The sequence below is a fragment of the Lepidochelys kempii genome, chromosome 15, assembly GCF_965140285.1.
Source record: "Lepidochelys kempii isolate rLepKem1 chromosome 15, rLepKem1.hap1, whole genome shotgun sequence".
NCBI classification, from domain to species: Eukaryota; Metazoa; Chordata; order Testudines; family Cheloniidae; genus Lepidochelys; species Lepidochelys kempii.
In genome coordinates, this window is record NC_136394.1 from 20,958,563 (window position 1) to 20,978,793 (window position 20,231).

The 20,231-nt window shown below is 39.6% G+C and overlaps 1 protein-coding gene across 3 annotated transcripts in view; it reads right to left on the reverse strand.

Annotated features, from left to right (window-relative positions):
* ADGRD1 (adhesion G protein-coupled receptor D1) overlaps window positions 1–20,231 on the reverse strand; it is a 242,185-nt gene that overhangs the window by 23,342 nt on the left and 198,612 nt on the right. For all 3 annotated transcript variants that reach the window (XM_073312940.2, XM_073312941.2, XM_073312938.2), the window contains one exon: window positions 17,256–17,347. In XM_073312940.2, the coding sequence (XP_073169041.2) occupies window positions 17,256–17,347 (92 nt within the window). The remainder of the gene's footprint in view (window positions 1–17,255; window positions 17,348–20,231) is intronic.

Below are 20,231 nucleotides of genomic sequence, written 5' to 3' on the forward strand. Positions count from 1 at the left end.
ATGCTACTCAGTTGATTAACAACTGAGCTAGGGAATTATCTGAGAACAGCAAAGGTTGTTGAAGTAAAAGACAGAGAGAAAAGCCTCACAGAGAAGCATCAGAAAACTGTTTATTGGAAATCTATAGGTTTAGCAAATGTTTCTGTTTCTTACCTTGAGGTCAATGATGCTTGTAGATTGACCAATGGAGTAAAAATCGTTTTAGCCTGTGCCTGACATTTCTGCAGAAATAACACCTCAGCCACAGGAGCTGAACTCTGAAAATGATTTCTTGACCATAACAGCCTTAATGATCTTATTAATGAAATGATACCAGCAAAAATGTTGGTTTTGCATTTCCATGACAACAGCGCTAGTAAATAGCAAAGATACCAAGGTCAGGCATATAAACTGACAAAGAAAGGAAAGTAATTTTCTATGTAATAGCTCATACGAGCTTTAACTGCAGTGCTGCTAAATTATTAGGCATATATTTGCTTGAACTTTCTTTTTTAAATTTACATAAGGAAAAAAAATTGCTGGAACAGTCCTACAATTCTTCTAGCTTGGTACCCTGTTTCTGAAAACAATCAGTAGTACCCAGTGCTTCAGAGGGTGACATATACCCAAATAAATACATCTAACTGTGCAATATTGTAGCATGTAAGGAGGGGGGTTTCTTCTTAACCCCAGTTCTTAAAAAATATTACAAAAATGGGAATTTATAGCTTTTATTATTTATCTTAGCTGGTGTAACTGCAGATGCTAAGTTATTCATATAATTGTCTGAAGATTTTGAACTTTTATTAGCTATTTGCTTCAATAAAATCCTGCAGCAGTGAGTCCCACAGGTTTTCCTACATATTGCAAAAACAAACAAAAAAAGCTTTCCTAAACATTCATTTTTAATTTCTTGCCTTTTAAGTCTAAAGAGAATCAACTGATTCTCTTATTCTATAGAAAAGGTCAAAAACAGTTCCTTACCAGCCTTCTCTATTCCATTCCCTATTTATTTATCAGTGTCTCATTACCGATCACTCTTACTTTTCTGAATAAATAATCCTAGTCATTATAATCTCTGCTCAAATGGAAGCTCCCAAGGTTTTTGCTTAGTTATCTCAGTTTGGATGTTCCGTGTTTCAGCAGGATTTTTATTGAGATGAGGTGGCCAACCTGGGACCTTCGCTGCATACGCAGTAGAGGACCAGGCTGGTCCATTGCCAGTACTACTTGGAGGGACTGTTGCTGCTAACAGCTTCAGTGCACTCTAGGCTGGTCCCAGAGTCTGTTGCAATCAATGTGAAGCAACACTGATCCCTAGGAGAAGCTGTGAATATTCACCAAATAGTTCCAGAGTGGGAACAAAAAAGAGATCTAAGTCAGATACTATCCATAGGCGGAAGATGAAGAAAAAGAAGAGTGTGGTATGTTTGAGTCTTGAAAAGCTTGCCTTCTGTTTTTAAGGGGAGTTTGCTTACAAATCAGGATTTCTCATACTGCTCTTTAGGGCAATGGGAGTCTTTCTATTGACTTCAATGGGAGCCGGATCAGACCCTACGTGGAACTGAGGAGGATATCTCACGCTAAGTCTATTTATGTCAGACTGGATCTGTTCATTGTCTCCTATCTTGACCTCAAAACACGTCTGGATTTGCTAAAATAACCTACCAAGCTATGTTTAGATAGCAGTGACCAATCTCCAGCTCTTGGAGGTTGGTCCTAGGGACTGGTGAACCAGTTCAGACAAAACAAGAGTCAACCTAAACCCCTATTGCACAACTCTCGTCAGACCTGATGTCCAAGCTGACAGAATTGTCATGAGGTTCAAAAGATGTTAGAAAACATTAAAAACGTTATTGTGATTTTCAGGGGCCACTGCATTTTTAATTCCCAACTTGCAGGAAAAATGCAGAAGTACTGCAGGCAAAGCTGGTTCTCATGCTCAATTTTGAAAACTTTGGCTCTCTGCACTGCTTTCCAGAACTGAAATTCCAAAGAGACTACGAGTATGTCTATACAGCAAAGAAAAACCCGCCACTGGCTCGTGCCAGCCAACTCAGGCTGCGGGGCTGTTTCATTGGTGCATAGACTTCCAATCATGGGCTCTCTGAGACTCTCCCACCCTGCAAGGTCCTAGAGCCTGGGTACATCCTGAGTCCGGAAATCTACACAGAAATGAAACAGCCCCACAGCCCGAACCCCAAGAGCCTGAGTCAGCTGGCACAGGCCAGCTGTAGATTTTCTTTGCTGTGTAGACAGACCCTAAGTTTCAAGTAGAAAATATATTGAGTGAAACCATAATGATGTGACACACACCTTTGAAAAACCAATGTAGGGTTAAAGAATATGGTTCTTCACAGAGTCATTTCCTCATGCCATTTTGAAAATCCCAACGTATCAGGCATCCATATGTTCTGATTAATTGTTTTTTTAACTGAATTATATCTAATATGGGCTTTAATGAAAAATGCTTTCATTCAATATTTCAGTAAAATAAATGTTCCTGCTTTTATTCTTTGAGTTTGCAGCAGTTGGGAATTTTATTTTCAATGTATACATGGCTGTTTCTTTTCTGAAACCCACATAAAATAGTTACCGTTAATGGAGTCGTATTACTTATCCAAAAATAAGGCATAAAACTTTGAAAGGACTTTCATGCTAAAATATTAACTTTTCTCTGCTGTAATGACCCTGTATTTTTCATTTACTTATTTTGAGAGAGCAGTGCGGGGGAAATATGCAAATCAGACAGTGTAGCTAAGAGCTTTTTCAGACTTCTGGGGTGATTTATGTAGTTGTCTACAGTGCTGCACAAGGTGCTTGTTTGAATAAGTGTTTACTTTATGTGATGGAATAACTTTAATATTTGTCTTATTATTCTGCATAAAGCTGACAGAGTTCTAGGATTATAAATGGGGCCAAGGATGTAAATGTAACACTCCAAGCAAAGTTTTAAGTTATCACTATTCACCGTGAGTTGCACCATTTCACGAAGAACAATGAGTGTTTAATTGTGGTGCCATACATAGAGATACACCTCATATAACATTGTCCTTCTCCTATTGAAATTTCCATAGCTCAAAATCGGAGTTCTTGGGTAATAAACAAAAAAATAACAGGATACTTCAGGACTGAAAACTAAAGCCAATTAGGGTGAAAAAGGAATGTGAGCTTCAAAGGCCTTCGCTATGCATTGTAGATTTCAACACTACATGCATCTGATGAAGTGTGTATTCACCCACGAAAGCTTATGCTCCAATACGTCTGTTAGCCTATAAGGTGCCACAGGACTCTTTGCTGCTTTTACAGATCCAGACTAACACGGCTACCCCTCTGATACTTAACATCTAAAATGTTATTCGTATTACAGTGGTGCCTAGAGTCCCCAATTAATATTGGGATCATATTCCGCTGGATGCTCTGTAAATCAACAGAGCCTAACTCAAAACCTATAGAAGTGAATGGGCTTTAGATCAGGCCCATAATGAAAAGGAAATGAAGCCGTAATGGTGCAGAGGGCAGGATGGACTAGCCACAACAAGTACAATCCCACTTAGGACCTTAAGTACTTAGCCATCCCGCTGCCCATGCTGCCGAGGCTATGCTTCTCTTTTGAGTGTGCTAGCTCGATCAAAGCTAATACATGTATGTCTATCTGAGCTGGAAATTACACTCCAGCTCTAGTGTGGATGTACGCTATGTTGTAGAGAGGGCAGATTTGCACTAATGCATTTATTCTTATCAAGCAGTGAACTATTTATAAATCAGACCATCCCAAGCCTTTGATTCCTTCAACTGGAACAAAAATAATACTCCCTATCTGTGAAACTGAAGGGAGATTTGCCAGCAAAACCAGCATGAGCACCTTCCACCAAGGGGAAAAAAATCATTATGCTAGCAGTTAAATCTGGAGAAACTACACAAGCTCTGAATATATCAAATCATAAGAGAAAAGCCAAAAAAGTCACACTATTTTTACCATCCAACTTAAATTATATTAAAGATTATTCCTAATTTTCTTTTTCAAAAAACATGTTGGTTTTTGTTCCAATATTACAATTTCAGATTTCTGGTGAAACCTTAACACTCATAGCTGTCATGTGTACCCTGGAATTTAATATGGATCCCTTCCTTTGCTGAATCCTCTGGAGTTTTAGCAAATCTCCCAGGATGCAATTCAACTTCAGCAAGGGGCCAGCACAAGGGTCACTTACCATTTAAATGCCACGTAAACTCTATGTTGTCTTAAGTGGTGCATAGGCTTTGTGTTGACAAATTGCAGAGAGTCTGTTTTACCCTCAGGGGTGTAATATCAGAGTTACCATCAGCTTATTGATTGTTGGGTCTGTATCAAAGGACTGATTCCACCCAGGAATGGTAGTGCAGTGCTCTCCAGCTATTAAAGGTGAGGGCTAGCTGGCAGGTGGCTCAGCCGTACCCATATAAAGTGGTGCTAGGTGAAAGCTCCCTCTCTATCTTTGCCCTCTATCTGTCCCCACTGATTAGGTCACCAGATTCAGCTCAATAAGATATTGATCTGGCATGGTCCTGCATGCCCCTTTGGGTTTCTGAGCCCCTTTAACTCCCACTGACTTTAGGGAGAGTTTAGCTTGTTCAGCACCTGCAATAAATGTTCAGCATCTTGCAAGAACAAATCTTCTAGTTGCAGTCTTTTGGCCACTTTGATTCTAAATTTGCATGTGTCCTCATCCGTTTCTGTCTCCTTGCCAAAAGCAATTTGTGGGGTTCATAAAAGGGATGTAATTAACCAAATTTTAACAAAATATGCTCTTTCTAGGCATTAAAATATGAAAGCAGACACACATTAAGCAGTCCTGATGAAAATTACAACATTTCTCTATTCAGACAATCCAGTGCTTCATGAATATTTAATCATGCTGGTACATTCTGTACGTACAGGTGTCTGTCAGTACTAAAGTCATACAAAACAACTCTCTCTCCATCAGTGACCCTCCTTGTAATTCATCTACATTCAGCTCTGATGAATAGGAGTCATTTAACTATGAAACACCAAATAGAAATATCTGCCAGTCATCTCTGTGGTGAATGGTACGCAGTGTATTACAATGGAGATCTCCTATAGTATGTCTTAAATTGTATTGTGCAGAGCAAAATTTTTCAGCTAGATCCACTGTACTTGCTTATTTTTGTTGCTATGTTGTATTACCTACAAAAATGTACAATTCACATGGGATTTAGAATAAAGGGCCAGAGCCAAAGCCCATTTAAGTCAATATGATCAGGCCCTGAAAACTCAGATTTTAAGATAACTTTATTAGATGATTCCTTTTAAAATCCCAGGCCTTGTATTAGGCACCAGCACCTGTTCAATTTTTATGAGAGTTGGGCACCTACCAGGTTTCCTTTGAAAATCCCAGCCTTTTGTATTAAAGTCAGAACTATCACTCTATCACGCTGATAGAGAGGACTGGATGACTCAAAGGCTGGGGAAGTCAGCAGTTTGAATTCCAGCTAAGTCACTGGTGACACTTAAGTTGCAATCCATCCTCATTTGGTACATCCCTTAAGCATGTTCTTAAGTGCTGTGCTAAACAGAGCTGGTTGGGAAATTTTTTTCACTAAACACTTTCTTCGTAGGAAAATGCTGATTCGTTGAAATTGAAACTTTTTGCAGGAACAGATCAGTTCAGACCAATTTTTCAATTTGAAAATATTTTCAGAAAAAAGATTTGAAATTTTCAAAATATTTTGACATTTTTAAAGTAGAAAATCCCAGCTTTACAGTACAAAATAACTTTGTTTTGAAATTTAAGCTGCTTATATTTTTAAATAGTCAAAATATAAACAAAACATTTCAAAATTATCAAAAATGAAACATTTCAGTTGATCCAAATTGAATTTTTTCAAAAATTTTATTTGCAAAAAATGTCAAGATTGATTTTCTTGGTCCTGATTTAGGATGGGAAAATTTTTTGCTCTCTCAACATAAACCTAACTCAAGTGCTGAAGAGAGATGGACTTAAACACATACGTAAACATTTTGCTGAACTGGAGCCTTAGTATGGTGATAACTCAATATTTTGGCTCATGGAAATAGACAAACTGGAAACACTTATAAATTCAATCTGTCCCTTGCACATTAACATTGCACTGGTAGTTCTTCCATTGCTCATGTTTAAACTCATGTATGTTTACTTATCTCTGGATTCTTCCCCATGTGTTTAATCAAATATGACCCAAACAGAAATTTTTATTTTGTCATATCCAATGAGCCAAAGATTTAATTAGATTTAAGACATTATCATCAGTAGTAGGACTTCAGGTCACTAATTAACATCTTAATACTCTCATCAATGTATTTTCTTTATAGTCCTCCCCCTTACTCTCCCTTCAGAGAGCTTCAATGAGATACATTCCTCATGCCCTTTGAAGCCATGTGTGGGAAATGTGATTACATGCCATTAGAAATTGTCAAGAAAAATAGCTGTTGTAAGCAGATTTGACTTGCCAGAGCGCTCTTTCTAGTGGATAGATTTCCTTCAGCAAACAGGAAAAGCTGCTTTTCATTTTTAAAGGAACAAATATAAGCGGGAACTCAGATAAAATTTTTTTTTAAATGCACTAAGTATTGCATCTGTAGTTTTCATTGCCCAGTGAGGCACAGATCATTTTTAAACAGCTTGAACCCTATGAGAAAGTTTGGACCCAGACTCATTGCTAATCTTCTTACAGAAGAGGCATTTCACAGATGGCTGTCACGGAGGGGCAGGATTCAATCACAGTGTGGTATCTCAGCACCTTCTGGCCAATGCAGACGCTAGAGACGCTGCTATTGGTCAATCCACCGCTTCCAAGAGGTGCTGTGATTGACCAGTGGATATTGGGCAAAGGATGAATTAAGATAATCTTTAAAGAAGTCTTCCAGCTCCCGTTTCATCTTATTTGTGGGAGCATTTACAAAAAAAAGGAGACAAATATACAGAGCAGTACCTCATTGATTGATGCCTGCTTAGAGAAAAAAACAAAGCTGGCAAAAATAATCCGGTGACTTGGCATCCTCTACGCTGATCTGAGACAAAAGGTGTCTGTGCTGAAAGAAAGATGGGGAATCTTTATAAGCAGAGTGCACTGCTGGAGGCCGGCATGAAGAACATGACAGGCAATGTACCATTCACAAAATGGATGTGCAATTTGCCTTAATGCAATCAGTATGCTTCTGGGATATAATTTATGGCTTTGCAAAGTGCTTTGGAATGTTCGAGTCCACGGACAAACCCTATGGATGTGTGCAGCATTGTGAGCTGCTGGAGCAGAGCCCACTTTTAGTTACATCTGTTAGAAGATAACTTTACTAATCGCTATCTATCTATATAGATAGGAAAACTTTCTGTGTGAAGCATACCAAAGCCGATCATGCAAGAAACACTTTAGCAATGAATACGGACAGATGCAGGGAAAACCCAAAGCAAATGCAAAGGTGGCTGCTACGCCAAAAGTTAAAATGTAGAACATAATTAAAAACTGACATGGGAGAGGAATAGCTTTGTGTGCATACACAGTCATGTATCCTGTTGCATAGTACCCACTTCCATATTCCTAACACATTGAGCCCTTGTACATGGTGAAATAAAAAGCAAACTGCCGTTTCCAGGTGTCATGCACCTCTTTGAATATGTTTTCAGCGTGGCTGAACAGTTTTTGCAGCAAATGCTGGATGCTCTATGTTTCTAATGCCTACTGGTTTCTCTACCTTCTAAGAGTTTTTTGCACCTTTAATCAGCATTGCTTATTGGGTGCTTGATCCAGCTCCCATCTGAGTCAAAGGAAGGTCTCCCACCACCTTCCATGGGCACTGGGTCAAGCCCTTTGTCTGCTTCTTCTTTGAAACAACCAAAAAGTAGGTTAAATTACATTTAAAAGCCATGTAAATGTATGTTTTTCCTGTGACCTCTGTGATTCTTCAATGGTCTAGGCCTGAAAACTGGGATCTCAATGAGTTAGTGCAGGGATGCCCAACCTATGGCCCATGGGCCATACTCAGCCCACCAGAGCATTTCATAAGGCCCATGACCTGCTTCAACGCAATATGCTAACAGCTGATTCTTTAGCGTTTTTTCCTGTTTATATCATTTTAGTTTACGCAAGTGTGTAAATAGACGATACTGTACATAAAAACAACCTATCTAAATATATACGAAACAAGCAGAACTTAAAATATGAATTGTTACAGGTGACTTTAAATCTTAATATGTTTGGCCCACACGAGGTTGTGCTTATGTTTATGTGGCCCTCCTGTGTAATAAGGTTGGGCACCACTGAGTTAGTGGATTTCAGCACAGTTCCTAATGGATGAAGGTCTACATGCCTCAGCTGGCGCCATTGGAAGCTGTGCTGGAAGTCTCAGTAGTGACACCAAATCAATATGACAGCTGTGGTAATCTGATTCAGTGGTGCACAGGAGATTTCCTCAGATAACAATATGGCACTTTCTACCAGCACTACATTTAGGGCAGGGGAGAGGTAGATGGGATGTGTTCCCACTCCAGCAAAGGGGTTATATTAACTGGTTCCCACGGCATCGCATCCCACCAGGAACTCCAGCCTTGATCCAAAACACAGAAACATAGGACTTGAATGAGCAGAGGGGATCCATTTCTTGTTTTTCTTCTAAGGGAAATGTCTCTGAAATGGATTCTGTTGTGTACAAGAACGTGCAAATAATTTAGCAAATGGTAAATGGCAGAGTGTGCTTGCCTCCCTTTGTTGGCGTGCAGACCACTAAAAGACTCCACTATCCGCTGCGCTGTCCACAGTAAACGGAAACATATCTATGTACCAACAAAAGCGCTCTTAGAAACATTTGGGAGGCCTTTGAACAAGAGCAACTCAGTGTGTTTGGCAAAACCCTCGCAAATAGCTGTGCCATCGATGAGGGTGCCTGTGTGCAGACCGTACGTGTGGGTATCTCCTATCAGAAAATAAGAACGCATAGTTCAAGAAAATGAAAAGCATGTGAATGATTTAGCTGTAAATCTTTAGCTAATGTAAATAGATAATAGAGCAGCTATTCTAAATTAGAAAACGCGAGGCTTCCTTTTTTTTATTATTGTTTAGGTAAGTAGAAAAAACAAAGCACTTAATTAAGCCAGTGACCTCTTTTTTTTTTATCTGGAGGATTTAACAACATGAGATATCTTGGCTTTTATTTTCTGTGACTTTATGCCTGTTTAGCTTTGTAGAATTTAGTAAGAGTCTCTTTAATTTAAAAAAAAAAATTCTGCATGGTTGCTAATGCGATAGCTAGCGCCTCATGTAGGAGTTGGAAATTCCTTCAGAAATTTGGTTCAAGGTTATGTGAATCACAACACATAATAGCACACATGTAACTCCTGTGTCAAACATGTCCAAATGGATCCATGTATCCTAAATCTGTCATACAGTTTTCTGGGAAAGGGAACATATGAGTAGTTCTCACTGGAGTTGATGGCAAAATCCGTATTTGCTTCAATGGGAGCGGAATTGGGTCTATACTGCAAGCCATCATGGGAAAACAAACCATTTTTTCATGTATTCCTGATTTCAATCATTAATTTAACAAAATGGGGGAAAAAACTTATTCCCTCTCTAGAGATCTAAGGGACTGTTTTGATCATTTTATTGAGTGAACATTGAGCTTCGCAGGACAAAGAGAATGTGTATAGTGAAACAAAGTAAAACGCTAAGGAAATTTTCTAATTATATTGTAATTGCTTTCTCCCTGGCTGATTGTGATAGCTATCATTTCTGGTTCACTAGCTTATGAAGTCTACATTTTATATAAATGATACTGATTGTTCCAACTCGTTGGGCCATTTCTGAGAAGACAGTGGGGAAGCAGTCAGCAAGAGTTTGATTTGGCTGTTTATTTGAGAGCAAGCTAATGAAACTCTATCTGTGGGACAAATGTGGTGTAAAATTGAGCATGCTGGGAAGCCCAATGATATAGCTACACCCAGTAGCTTTGTTTCAAGCCTAAAACCACTTCTGTGGAAGTAGAGATGGAGAAAGGCGTTTTGTATTTCGTATTTACTTTTGTGTGTCCACTATGTCTCCTGAAAGTATTGTAATTAAGTCTTTTTGAAAAACTGCACATTCTTTTAACCCAAATATATTCAGAAGCCCCACCCCACTTATATGATGAAAATGATTACATGTGATAAAGGAGGCTTTTCTCTGATCAAGTTTATTTATGACAATACAGTCAAACTGGACATCTTTCCTCACCCAAGCATAGGAAGGCAACTCTCCCTCACCCAATCTCCATCCATTAGGTGCTGAAAAGTGGATTCACAGCCCCACTGATGTCAATGGGAGTTTTTCCATTGACTATGATAGGCTTTATAACAGATTCAAGGTGCTTATATGGTGTTCAGTTAAGCAAGTGGGATCTTAACTGAAGTATGTCCACTCCACTAAGGCCCCAATTCAGCAGAACACTTAAGCACGTGCTTAAATGCTTTGTAAAATCATGTCCTGTGCCCAGCAGGCTATGGGAATGTTGGAGTCAATCTCTACAGTAAACCCACCAAAAACTGAAGTTTTCGTTAGGGGAAATCTCTCTTTCAACATCCAGTATTTCACCCCAAACTTCCCCCAGCTGAGACCTTGAACTCTTACATTTGCATCCAAGATCAACTACTCCATGTAGGGCTGGTCAAAATTCAGTATTTTGAAAAATTTGGTTTTCACCTGAATTGGCCAAAAATTCTAAATCTCTGGACATTTTGCAAAATGAAATATTTTTGAAATATTTCTTTTGACCTTTCAATAATGTCAAAATGCTTTGATTTGACAATAATTTCAGGTAGAATAGAATATAAAAGTAAAAGTGATAATGTTGAAATTAAATCTTTCACCCTCATTGGAATCAAACATTTTGATAATTTCCCACCAAAATTTCGACAAAACTGATACTTCGCATTAAACATTTCAATTTTCTCAAATCAGCATTTTCTAGCAGAAAACTATTGTCTACAAATCTTCAGTCAGCTCTAACATCATGTATTATAAAGTGGATACATGTATAAAACAAAAAGGCAATAAAACTCAGTGTCTCTGTGTGAACCCTGCATTTAAGAAGTTGCATACTGCATGAATAAATAAAGACAAGAGGTTTTTATTTTAATTGTTCAGTAGGACCCTGATTCAGGAAGGTACTTAAGCACATGAGTACTCCCATTGAACTCATCTATTTAATTGAACTCAGTGGAACTATTCATGTGCTTAAAGTTAGGCACATGCTTAAGTACTTTCCCAAAATTCACCCTATTTGAGCTAGGTGGAAAATGCAAAAAATAGTCTATCAATATTCCTTTAAATATTTTAATGCATTCCCTTCGGCTATGCTTGTGCCCATTCTGTGTTCGCTCCTTATGAATGGATTCAAGTGATTACGTTTCAGTGGCAAAAACGTTCACAGGGAGCAAATCACAAAGGTATAACAAGATTATTCAAGGAACACAACATCTGAATTCATACACAAAATTATTTGTGCTGGAAGTGCTTGTGTGATTTGTTTGACCAACCACAACTAAGCAACAGAGTTCATATTCTGAATATTTGTAAATAAACCAAAAAGAAAAGGAGTACTTGTGGCACCTTAGAGACTACCAAATTTATTTGAGCATAAGCTTTTGTGAGCTACAGCTCACTTCATCGGGTACATTCCGTGGAAAATACAGTGGGGAGATTTATATACACAGAGAACATGAAACAATGGGTGTTACCATACACACTGTAACGAGTGTGATCACTTAAGGTGAGCTATTACCAGCAGGAGAGCGGGGGGGCTATAATCACTACAAAAGGTCAAACCTTCCCCCCCCAGCTCTCCTGCTGGTAATAGCTCACCTTTCCTGATATCTACTACTGAAACCTGTAAATAAACCATACATCATTAAATAATTCATGAAACAACTGAATAAATTCAGATAATAAACAATTGTGGGAAATTCTTCACTCAGCCCTAATTACTAGTTTGTATTTCTGTGCTAGAATTCAGCCACCCCTTAGATGTCCATAAAAGTGACCAGTTCTGAGTATTTTCACATGCAGGAATAGATGATTTGATACAAGCCCAGACTGTGACCAAAAAAAGAACCTACCTACTGAACATTTAATATCTGGACTGCTACTCAAATCAAATTTCCAGAAATCTTGAATTTAACCCCCCTTTTGCTCCAAAAAAATGTCTTAAGCATTGGACCTTCAAATGGGTAATTTTACCATGATTCCTGCACATTTGCATCCCAAAGACACATGAGTTTTTCTCTTTGATGTTTCTTCTTGAACTTCAGCCAATTGTTTTTTAATTTGGGTTTTGTTTTTTTATTTAGTTCATAGGGGTTGGTTAATGTGCACCTGCCTTGTGTCTTTGAAACTGGAGTAAACTGATTAGCTAAGGATATGTCTGCTCCCTTCAGTGGGACATGCAACAACTGGAACTGAGAAGGTCACTTCACCCATATTGCACCATGCTGCGAGAGGAATTTAAATATTGGACAAGACATGGAGTTGATTCACTTTACAGCTAGACTTTGAATATTACAGAAAGCAACTTCCTTCTCCCTTTTTGTACTACTGTTTTCGTTTTGAAATTCAGGACTTTTTCCCATAAAGTTGAATTTTTGAGGAAATTCAGTTTGCCAAAAGCAAATGCCAGCTTTCTGAACAAGAACTATACTGGGGTATTTCATAGGCAGGAAGAGCTAGCAAACTGCCCAACTTGTATATGGTTTCAATGCATGTTGCACTTACAGCAAAGAGCTGGCATATGCTGTTCTGTAGTCATAATCCAATCAGCATGCTGACTCAGATCACTGCCATATGGAAAATCATGATAAATTACTATAAATAATTACATCAGTTTGTTACTGTCTGTTGCCAAGAGAAACAGGCTCCCATTGGTAATATCCACTTGCATTGCCAAGTAACCTCATCTTTAGGGAACCTAAATACACCATGGACAAACCAACGCATCTCTACCAATATATTATCCTTTCTGACTGGTATCATCGTGATCATGATTGCATTCTTAGTCTATCAAGTACTTCAGATAATCTCTACCTTGATATTTCAAGGCACTAAGTGCCTTCCAGTCCTAATGCACTCAATGGAAGTGTAAAACACTCAAGACCTTGTAACCAGTGTGTTTGGTACCTTGGAAGATTAGGCCCTGTATTAACTAGAAATATATCTCTTCTTTTATTTTATGTTCCATGTACCATCTAAAATGTGCTTCTAGTGCAGTTAGTCTTCGTTAACTTTTACATTTTGTCATGAGGCTCCATCACTTGATATTTTTTTCTTTGGACCACAATATAGCATCCCTTTAATTGGCTTTCTTTTCACATAGCACATCAGCTCCCCTCAATCTGGTTAAAGTTTTCCTCTGGCAGCAAAACCTGGAAGAAGGTGGGCTTAAGAATTGCAGGCTAGAATTTTCAGACTCGGATGTCGAAATTTAAGGACCTACGTTCATGCTGATGTCAATGGGAGTTGTAGGTACTGAGAATGTCTGCAAATCAGGCCACTTATTTAGGTGCCGATAGATATATTTTACACATCCACACTTGTAAATGTTGACCCTATTTTCTTACCAAGGAGAAGCGAGCAAGCATTTGGCAGCCCTGCTATATTCCTTCTGCCACCTCTTACTTGTTTTTCATTCATTGCACTGTGCCATCCAGTTCATTATCACCTGCCAACTTAGAAATCTTTCTATTTAAATATCATCATCCAAATTCTTTCAGACAAAAACTCAGCATTCACCCTTGGGCTTCCCTGTCTTTAATTTCTTCCCATCTTGAAAAGACACAAGTTAAATCCTTCCCTCTTTTTCTGCCCCTTAGCTAGGGCAATTCGCCGCACTGGGCAGACCTTCCCTGGTACCACAATTTCCCCTGTACTGTAATTCTTATCCTTTCACCTTTGTCTGATGGTTTCTGATACCCTGAGCACTTTATGTGCCTGCAAAATCCCCTTATCCCCCGAGACAATACATAACTGCAGCAAAAATTTCAACTTGTTTTCAGTGCTTCCTTGCCTTGCAAAACCCACCTTGTCCCATTGCAATCAAGCTGGATTTTCTAAAAATACACCTGATGAATTCTTTCTAACATCATCCGCTTTCCACCACAGCTAATGTCAAATGAAGTGTACGATCCAGATGGATGCCTGACAGGCCCTTTCTTTAAGGATGCCATTACATGAAGTATTTTGCAGCCTTCAGTGATTTCTCCCCCACTGATTTAACTTGTCGACTCAAATGCTACCTTGTAGTCCTTGGTGACAGTAGCTTGACGGAAACTACAGAGGTTATTGCCTTATTTTTATTTCCCTTTGCTCTGTGTCATTGTCTCATCTTGCTATGCTCACTCACTCCAACATGCTCACATAATAAATCAGCTAATCAACATCCAGGATTTTCTGGTATTTGGTTCTTATCTTATACTGAAAAAAGTCTCCCATGCAGCTGTAAGAACACCAGAGAATCCTGTTCGGTTTGGTGGGATTAGCTTTTTTCTTCCTGGGAAAACTTTAACATGAAAGGGATCGTCTCTCCTTTAACACAAAAATGTATAAACTCCCCTAAGCATGCAAGGAATACTAACTGCAAAGGCAAGAAATTGGATTTTGCTAATAGCATCAGGTTCAACGCCTCATTTCTCCAACAACCCACATCAGTGCCCTTTTCCATGACATCTTCTAAGCATGGAAGCCCTGATTCAGCAAAGCAATAACACACAAACTTGTGCCTTAACTGAAAGTTAAGCATGTGATTAAGTGCTTTGCTGAATTAGGGACTCCAGGACCTGGTCCTGAAAGCCACTTATCTTCTCATTCAAATCTCTCCAGAAGACCCACTTCTGCAATAACACCCACAGGAAATTAGCCAACAATGACATATCTATTTTACATTACTGTCTGCAGCATGATTGTAGCCATGTTGGTCCCAAGATATTAGAGAGACTAGGTGGGTGAGGTAACATAAGAACAGCCATACTGGGTCAGACCAAAGGTCCATCTAGCCCAGTATCCTGTCTTCCAACAGTGGCCGAAGCCAGGGGGCAGAGAGGGAATGAACAGAACAGGTAATCATCAGGTAATATATTTTATTGGACCTACTTGTCTCTCACCAACAGAAGCTGGACAAATAACAGATATTACCTTGCCCACCCAGTCTCTGTAATATCTATTTTACCTATACTTAACCGAAGAGTTGTGCTACCATGATATACAGTCCATAACTGAATAACTTCATAATCCTACTGCTTTGCATCTCCTGCCACACCTCCTTATTGTTTTGTTCTTTTTTTTAAAATCCTCCTCATTATGTCAGGTCTGAAAGTAGATTGCAAGTTCTCTGGGGGCTTTTTTGTTCGGTTTTTACAGTGCCTGGGACCATGGGGTCCTGGTGTATGACTGGGGTTTCTGGAGGCCACTGGCACACATGATAATAAATAAGCTTGGAAGCTGCTATGAGAAAGGACTGCATCTTTGTCTGTGCTGCCAGGTGCCTAGCACAGTTTGGGACACTGAAAAATTAATAAGAAATAATTATCTATGTCATCAGCATACTATTAACTGTAAGGATAATGTCAGAGGCAGACTTAGGTTGGATGCACGGATTCGTGGATGGCCACACCCCTAAATGGCCTAGAGCAGGACGAAGAAAAAAAAATCACATTTTCAGTCTGTATGTCAGGCATTCTAACTCTGTCCCTAGTGTTATTTAAACAAAGGACCTTAAGCGCTACTCATTTGCACTTCACTATGCTCCCACCTGCACTGCTCACAAGTGTCATAAAGATACCAATGGTATGTGTTGATTTATACATCTTCCTATGGTATGTATTGATTCATAATCTCTCTCTCTCTCTCTCAATATATATTTACCAGCCACCAAAGTATCTAGGTACTCAATGGTATCTATATAGCTTGTATTAACTTATGGACACTGTTTCTTTATTTTCATAGCTCTAATGGAAAATAAAAATAGTTATTGGCAGAGATGGCCATTTGTCTCCTTAGGTACTGTAATTCCTTCATGTTTCTGAAGGTCACAGGGACTCACCCAGGCTCGAATCACCAGTCCTTTTAATTTCCAGTGTTCTGACTTAATTGCAGAATAATTATCTTATAGATTTTTGTGTAGACATATTTACTGTTTTTCCCTTCACTCCAGAAGATATACAATAACTAAGTTCACTTTAATTAGATCAGTGCCACCAATATTGGAAAGTTGCTGGTGCTTTAAAAATTAGGTGAGTAATTCAATCTTAAAATGACTCTTCATGTCACAATTTCAGGACAGCCTCACCAAATCCTAAGTGTACTGTGCATCGTGGCTCAGAAACATAAAAAGCAAATTGTCAACACATTTTAGAGTGACTCAGTAATAGACACATTAAATCTGCCCTCTTTATATTTGGAGGAAAGCATGTTTAGGAGATACAAGAATGTCTCTCTGGACTGTACAATACTGTGTTTCACTTAAATTCAGTGGGCTAAATTCTGCTGTCAGTTGCACTTATGCAACCCCATGGGTTTGGACTGAGGTTAGAATTTAGCCCCATGTGTTCAGATATCAGAGATGTATCTAAGATAAAGTGTCACTTCCAAGCTTCTGGCGATGGGATGGCACTTTAATAAGGCAGTGTTTTGGCTAGGCCATCGAAAAGGCCACTACCATAGTGTGTAAACTGCTTTGATATATAAGAGCGTTAGGACTTAAGCTCAAAATTAAAGTTAAGCATGGGCCTAGGTGCTTTTCAATAGGGATGGACTTAGAGGTAAACACATGCTTAAATATTTTGCTGAGTTAGGGTCAAAATCAGGGATTATCCTCAGAAAGCCAGGGAGTATTGAAATGTTCCAGTGTAAACTAATTAAATGACTGTTGCATTCTGTGCAATGTACTTTTGAATGTACTTATTCTCTAAGGGGAAAGAAACCAAAGTGTTAATAGAAGACACAATCATGAGTCGGTATGTGAAGGGGATTGTGATGGGATGGTAGGGGAACTACCTAGCTCCTGGCGAACAAGGGGTTAACTCCAGCTTCGCTTCCCCCTTCCATAGCACAGTTCCTGCATTAAAAATGGGGGGTTAATTTGCTGACTATGACTGTTTTTTTTTTTCCTATTGAGTCATCCTACCAATGTACAGAGATGAGCACATGATATAGCCATCTGTGACCTAACCTCGTTCTAGGTGAGTCCCTTATTGCAAAGCAATGTGAACAGAATGACTTACTTGACTGCATTGGCATCTCCGTGCACCTTATAGTTGTCTGCACTGATTCTCGAGATGACTCTGGTGACGGCAATGAGAATGCCAATATTGACCTAAATAAGAAAAAACAGAGCTTAGTCAGGGAAATGAGTATGGAATATGTCAGAGGCAGGGCCGGCTCTAGGTTTTTTGCTGCCCCAAGCTCAGAGAGCGCAACTGTCCAAGAAGGGGTGGGGGCGGGGGGGGGGGGCGGAATGCTGCCCCTGGAATTGTGCTGCCCCAAACACGTCTTTGCTTTGCCTAGAGCCGTCCTGGTCAGAGATGCAGAGTGCCCTGAGTATGTATTCTACAAATCCAGCAGAAAAGGGTAACTTTTGCCTTTTATATTAACTTTCCAACCATAGGGCTATAATTTTGGTCTGTTCTTACTTAGGCTAGGCTGACAGTGATCCCAAGGATAGTTCTGGTAGCTTGTACTCTTTTCCCCCTAGATGCCATTTTAGCAGTTCTGTGCCACCCACAAATTCCCCTGTGCAGGGGAAATTCTAAGAAACCTAAACCCACTGGTTCTCTGGCTGTTCTGCACAAAGCGGCAGAAGTGGGGGGCTAAGATCTGGACCCACTTTTCTTGTTTAAAGCATCTTATTGGGGACTTTGTTTGTTTTTATAATGGATGTCCACTATCTGCACATTGAGATTTGGGTTAGATGTGCTGAATGAGAATTGACCATTAGTTAGAAACTTTGCATCCCATCATCAGAAGTATGGATTTGACCACAACTGCAAGGCCAAAAAACCCTATTCTATATGTGAATATCTTAGGTTCCTACCAGCACCTGACAAACTGGCCATGGAAACTGCAATGTGTGTGCGTCTGTGTTTTAGAAAGCACCTTCTTTTAGACCTTTCAGTGCTGAATTCTTGCCACTTACCAAAATTTGCTTGCAATGTTGACATGAGATCATTTCGAAACAGAATTAAGGAAAAATGTTAAGCCTGAACTCTGCTTTACACAAAGGCATGCTGCATTTGATGACAGGCCCAGCAGAAAAACATCCATGGAGTGAAAAGAATTCCCAGGGAATCTTGAAAAGATTGACATGGAAAGACAGAACAAAGGCTTGTTTGTCATCCCGTCTAGAGTCATAGGTGAAGAAAAGGAGAAGGAAGCTTTACTATTGGAGGGACACTCTTGCTGTCAAAACACCTTAGCTTTTTGAGAGCGAGAGAAAGAGGGAGCTGAGAGGCAGGGAAAGTACAGTTCCCCCTTCTAGTCTAAAGTCAGACACCAACTACAGTTAGTGTTGCCGCCTGTCCAGTTTTCACCAGTGTCCGGGGGCCGTTTGACAAGCCCCAAGCTCTGTTTTTTTTAATCTGTGGCAACCCTAAGGAGAAGGAAGGAGGCAGTGCAGCAGCAGCAGCCATCACCACCTCCAGGGCCAAGTTGCTCACAAGGCTTGTGGCGTGCAGGGGCAGGGCTGTGGGGAAGAGGAGGGGTGTGGCGGCACCTGGGGCAAGTGATGAAGCAGGGATGGGACCTTGGGGGAAGGGGCAGGGCGGAGCCTTGGGGGTCCGGTTACTGCCGGGGCAGCCCTAACTACAGTGTGTGTTGTTTACCATAGAGTAAGTACCATGAAGGAAGAAGAACAGAATAGGTCTGAACAGGAGGAGGAGGAGGGGGATGCAGACTGTAGTGGCTGCTACTAATTATTTTTCACCTCAGAATGAGCAGAAGTAGTTATTTGTACATATGTGCTTTAATTATGATCTTTAGAATGAGAAAATATTTAAGATTTTTGAAGTTTAATGGCCACTGAGGCTTCTCAAGATCTTTTCCTTCATTGCCCCCAAGCCCTGTTTCTTGTGGACTTTAGGCACGTAGGTGCAGATCCTCAGCTCTTGTGGCCAGTCATAGCTATGATTATTCACAGCAGCTGAGGATCTGGCCCATCATTACTGCTGGACAACAGGTAGTAGGAAATCAAGAATCCCACTCTGGACTGGATCTAGAGCCATTTGAATAATTCCTTGTGAAAGCTGGCACCATTTTCATTCACTGGTCTCTATGAAGTTGGATAATCTGAATATTATTCAGTAGGAATTTGGACATTCCCTGTCTCCTTCCCCATCATTTGGAAATACAATTTTATTTTATTTACCAGGCTGTAACGGGCAGTCATGAGCAGCTTACTTTTGATCTGACAGGTACACCATTCACTGAAGCAGTTCTAGTTACCATTTAATGTAAGCTGTTTCAATCTGTTCCGAAACCCTTTGCATTGCATATCCTTACTTTTAATCTTGGATGATGTTTTAAGCATGTGTTAAAGATTTCATTGTTTTGGTCCCCCTATCTCTATTTCATATATTTGTACACAAACACAGGGTCAAATCGTACTGATTGTATTCATGTGAGAGTCCAACTGAAGGCAATAAGCCAATGGCTAAGGTCTTTATTGAGATTTTACTCAGGAAAAATTCCCATTGTAGCCAATGCAAGGTTTGCTTTGGTATGGGCTGAGTGAAAAGGGTCTGTTCCCCCAGTGGTGTTGACTGTTCCTTGAGAGGAGCAGAGCGTCTTCAACTCATATTAGCTTCAGTGGAAGTTGTGGGATCAATCAGAAAATGCTCCACACCTTGCAGAATTGAGCCCACACTGAATATGGACCATATGATCCAGTTATCAGAACCACTTGTGTGAGTAAGTCCAGTAGACTGCACTTTCAAAGCAAATGCAAACAAAACCTGTTTTCTAAAACACAGGATGTTTAGCATTTGTAGCTGAATTTCAGTTTCAGAATTATATATAAATGAAAAACTATTTGAAGCCTGAACTTCACTGATATTTTGGGACTTCTGAAATGCTAGTTGTTTATAAATTCTTTGATCTTCTCCTCCTGTGAAGTCGCTATCACCATGTCCCCTTTGCTGTATGTCAGTGAGATTGCTATCACATAGCAAGAGAACACTATGATCTTATTACAAAAAAAATAAAGA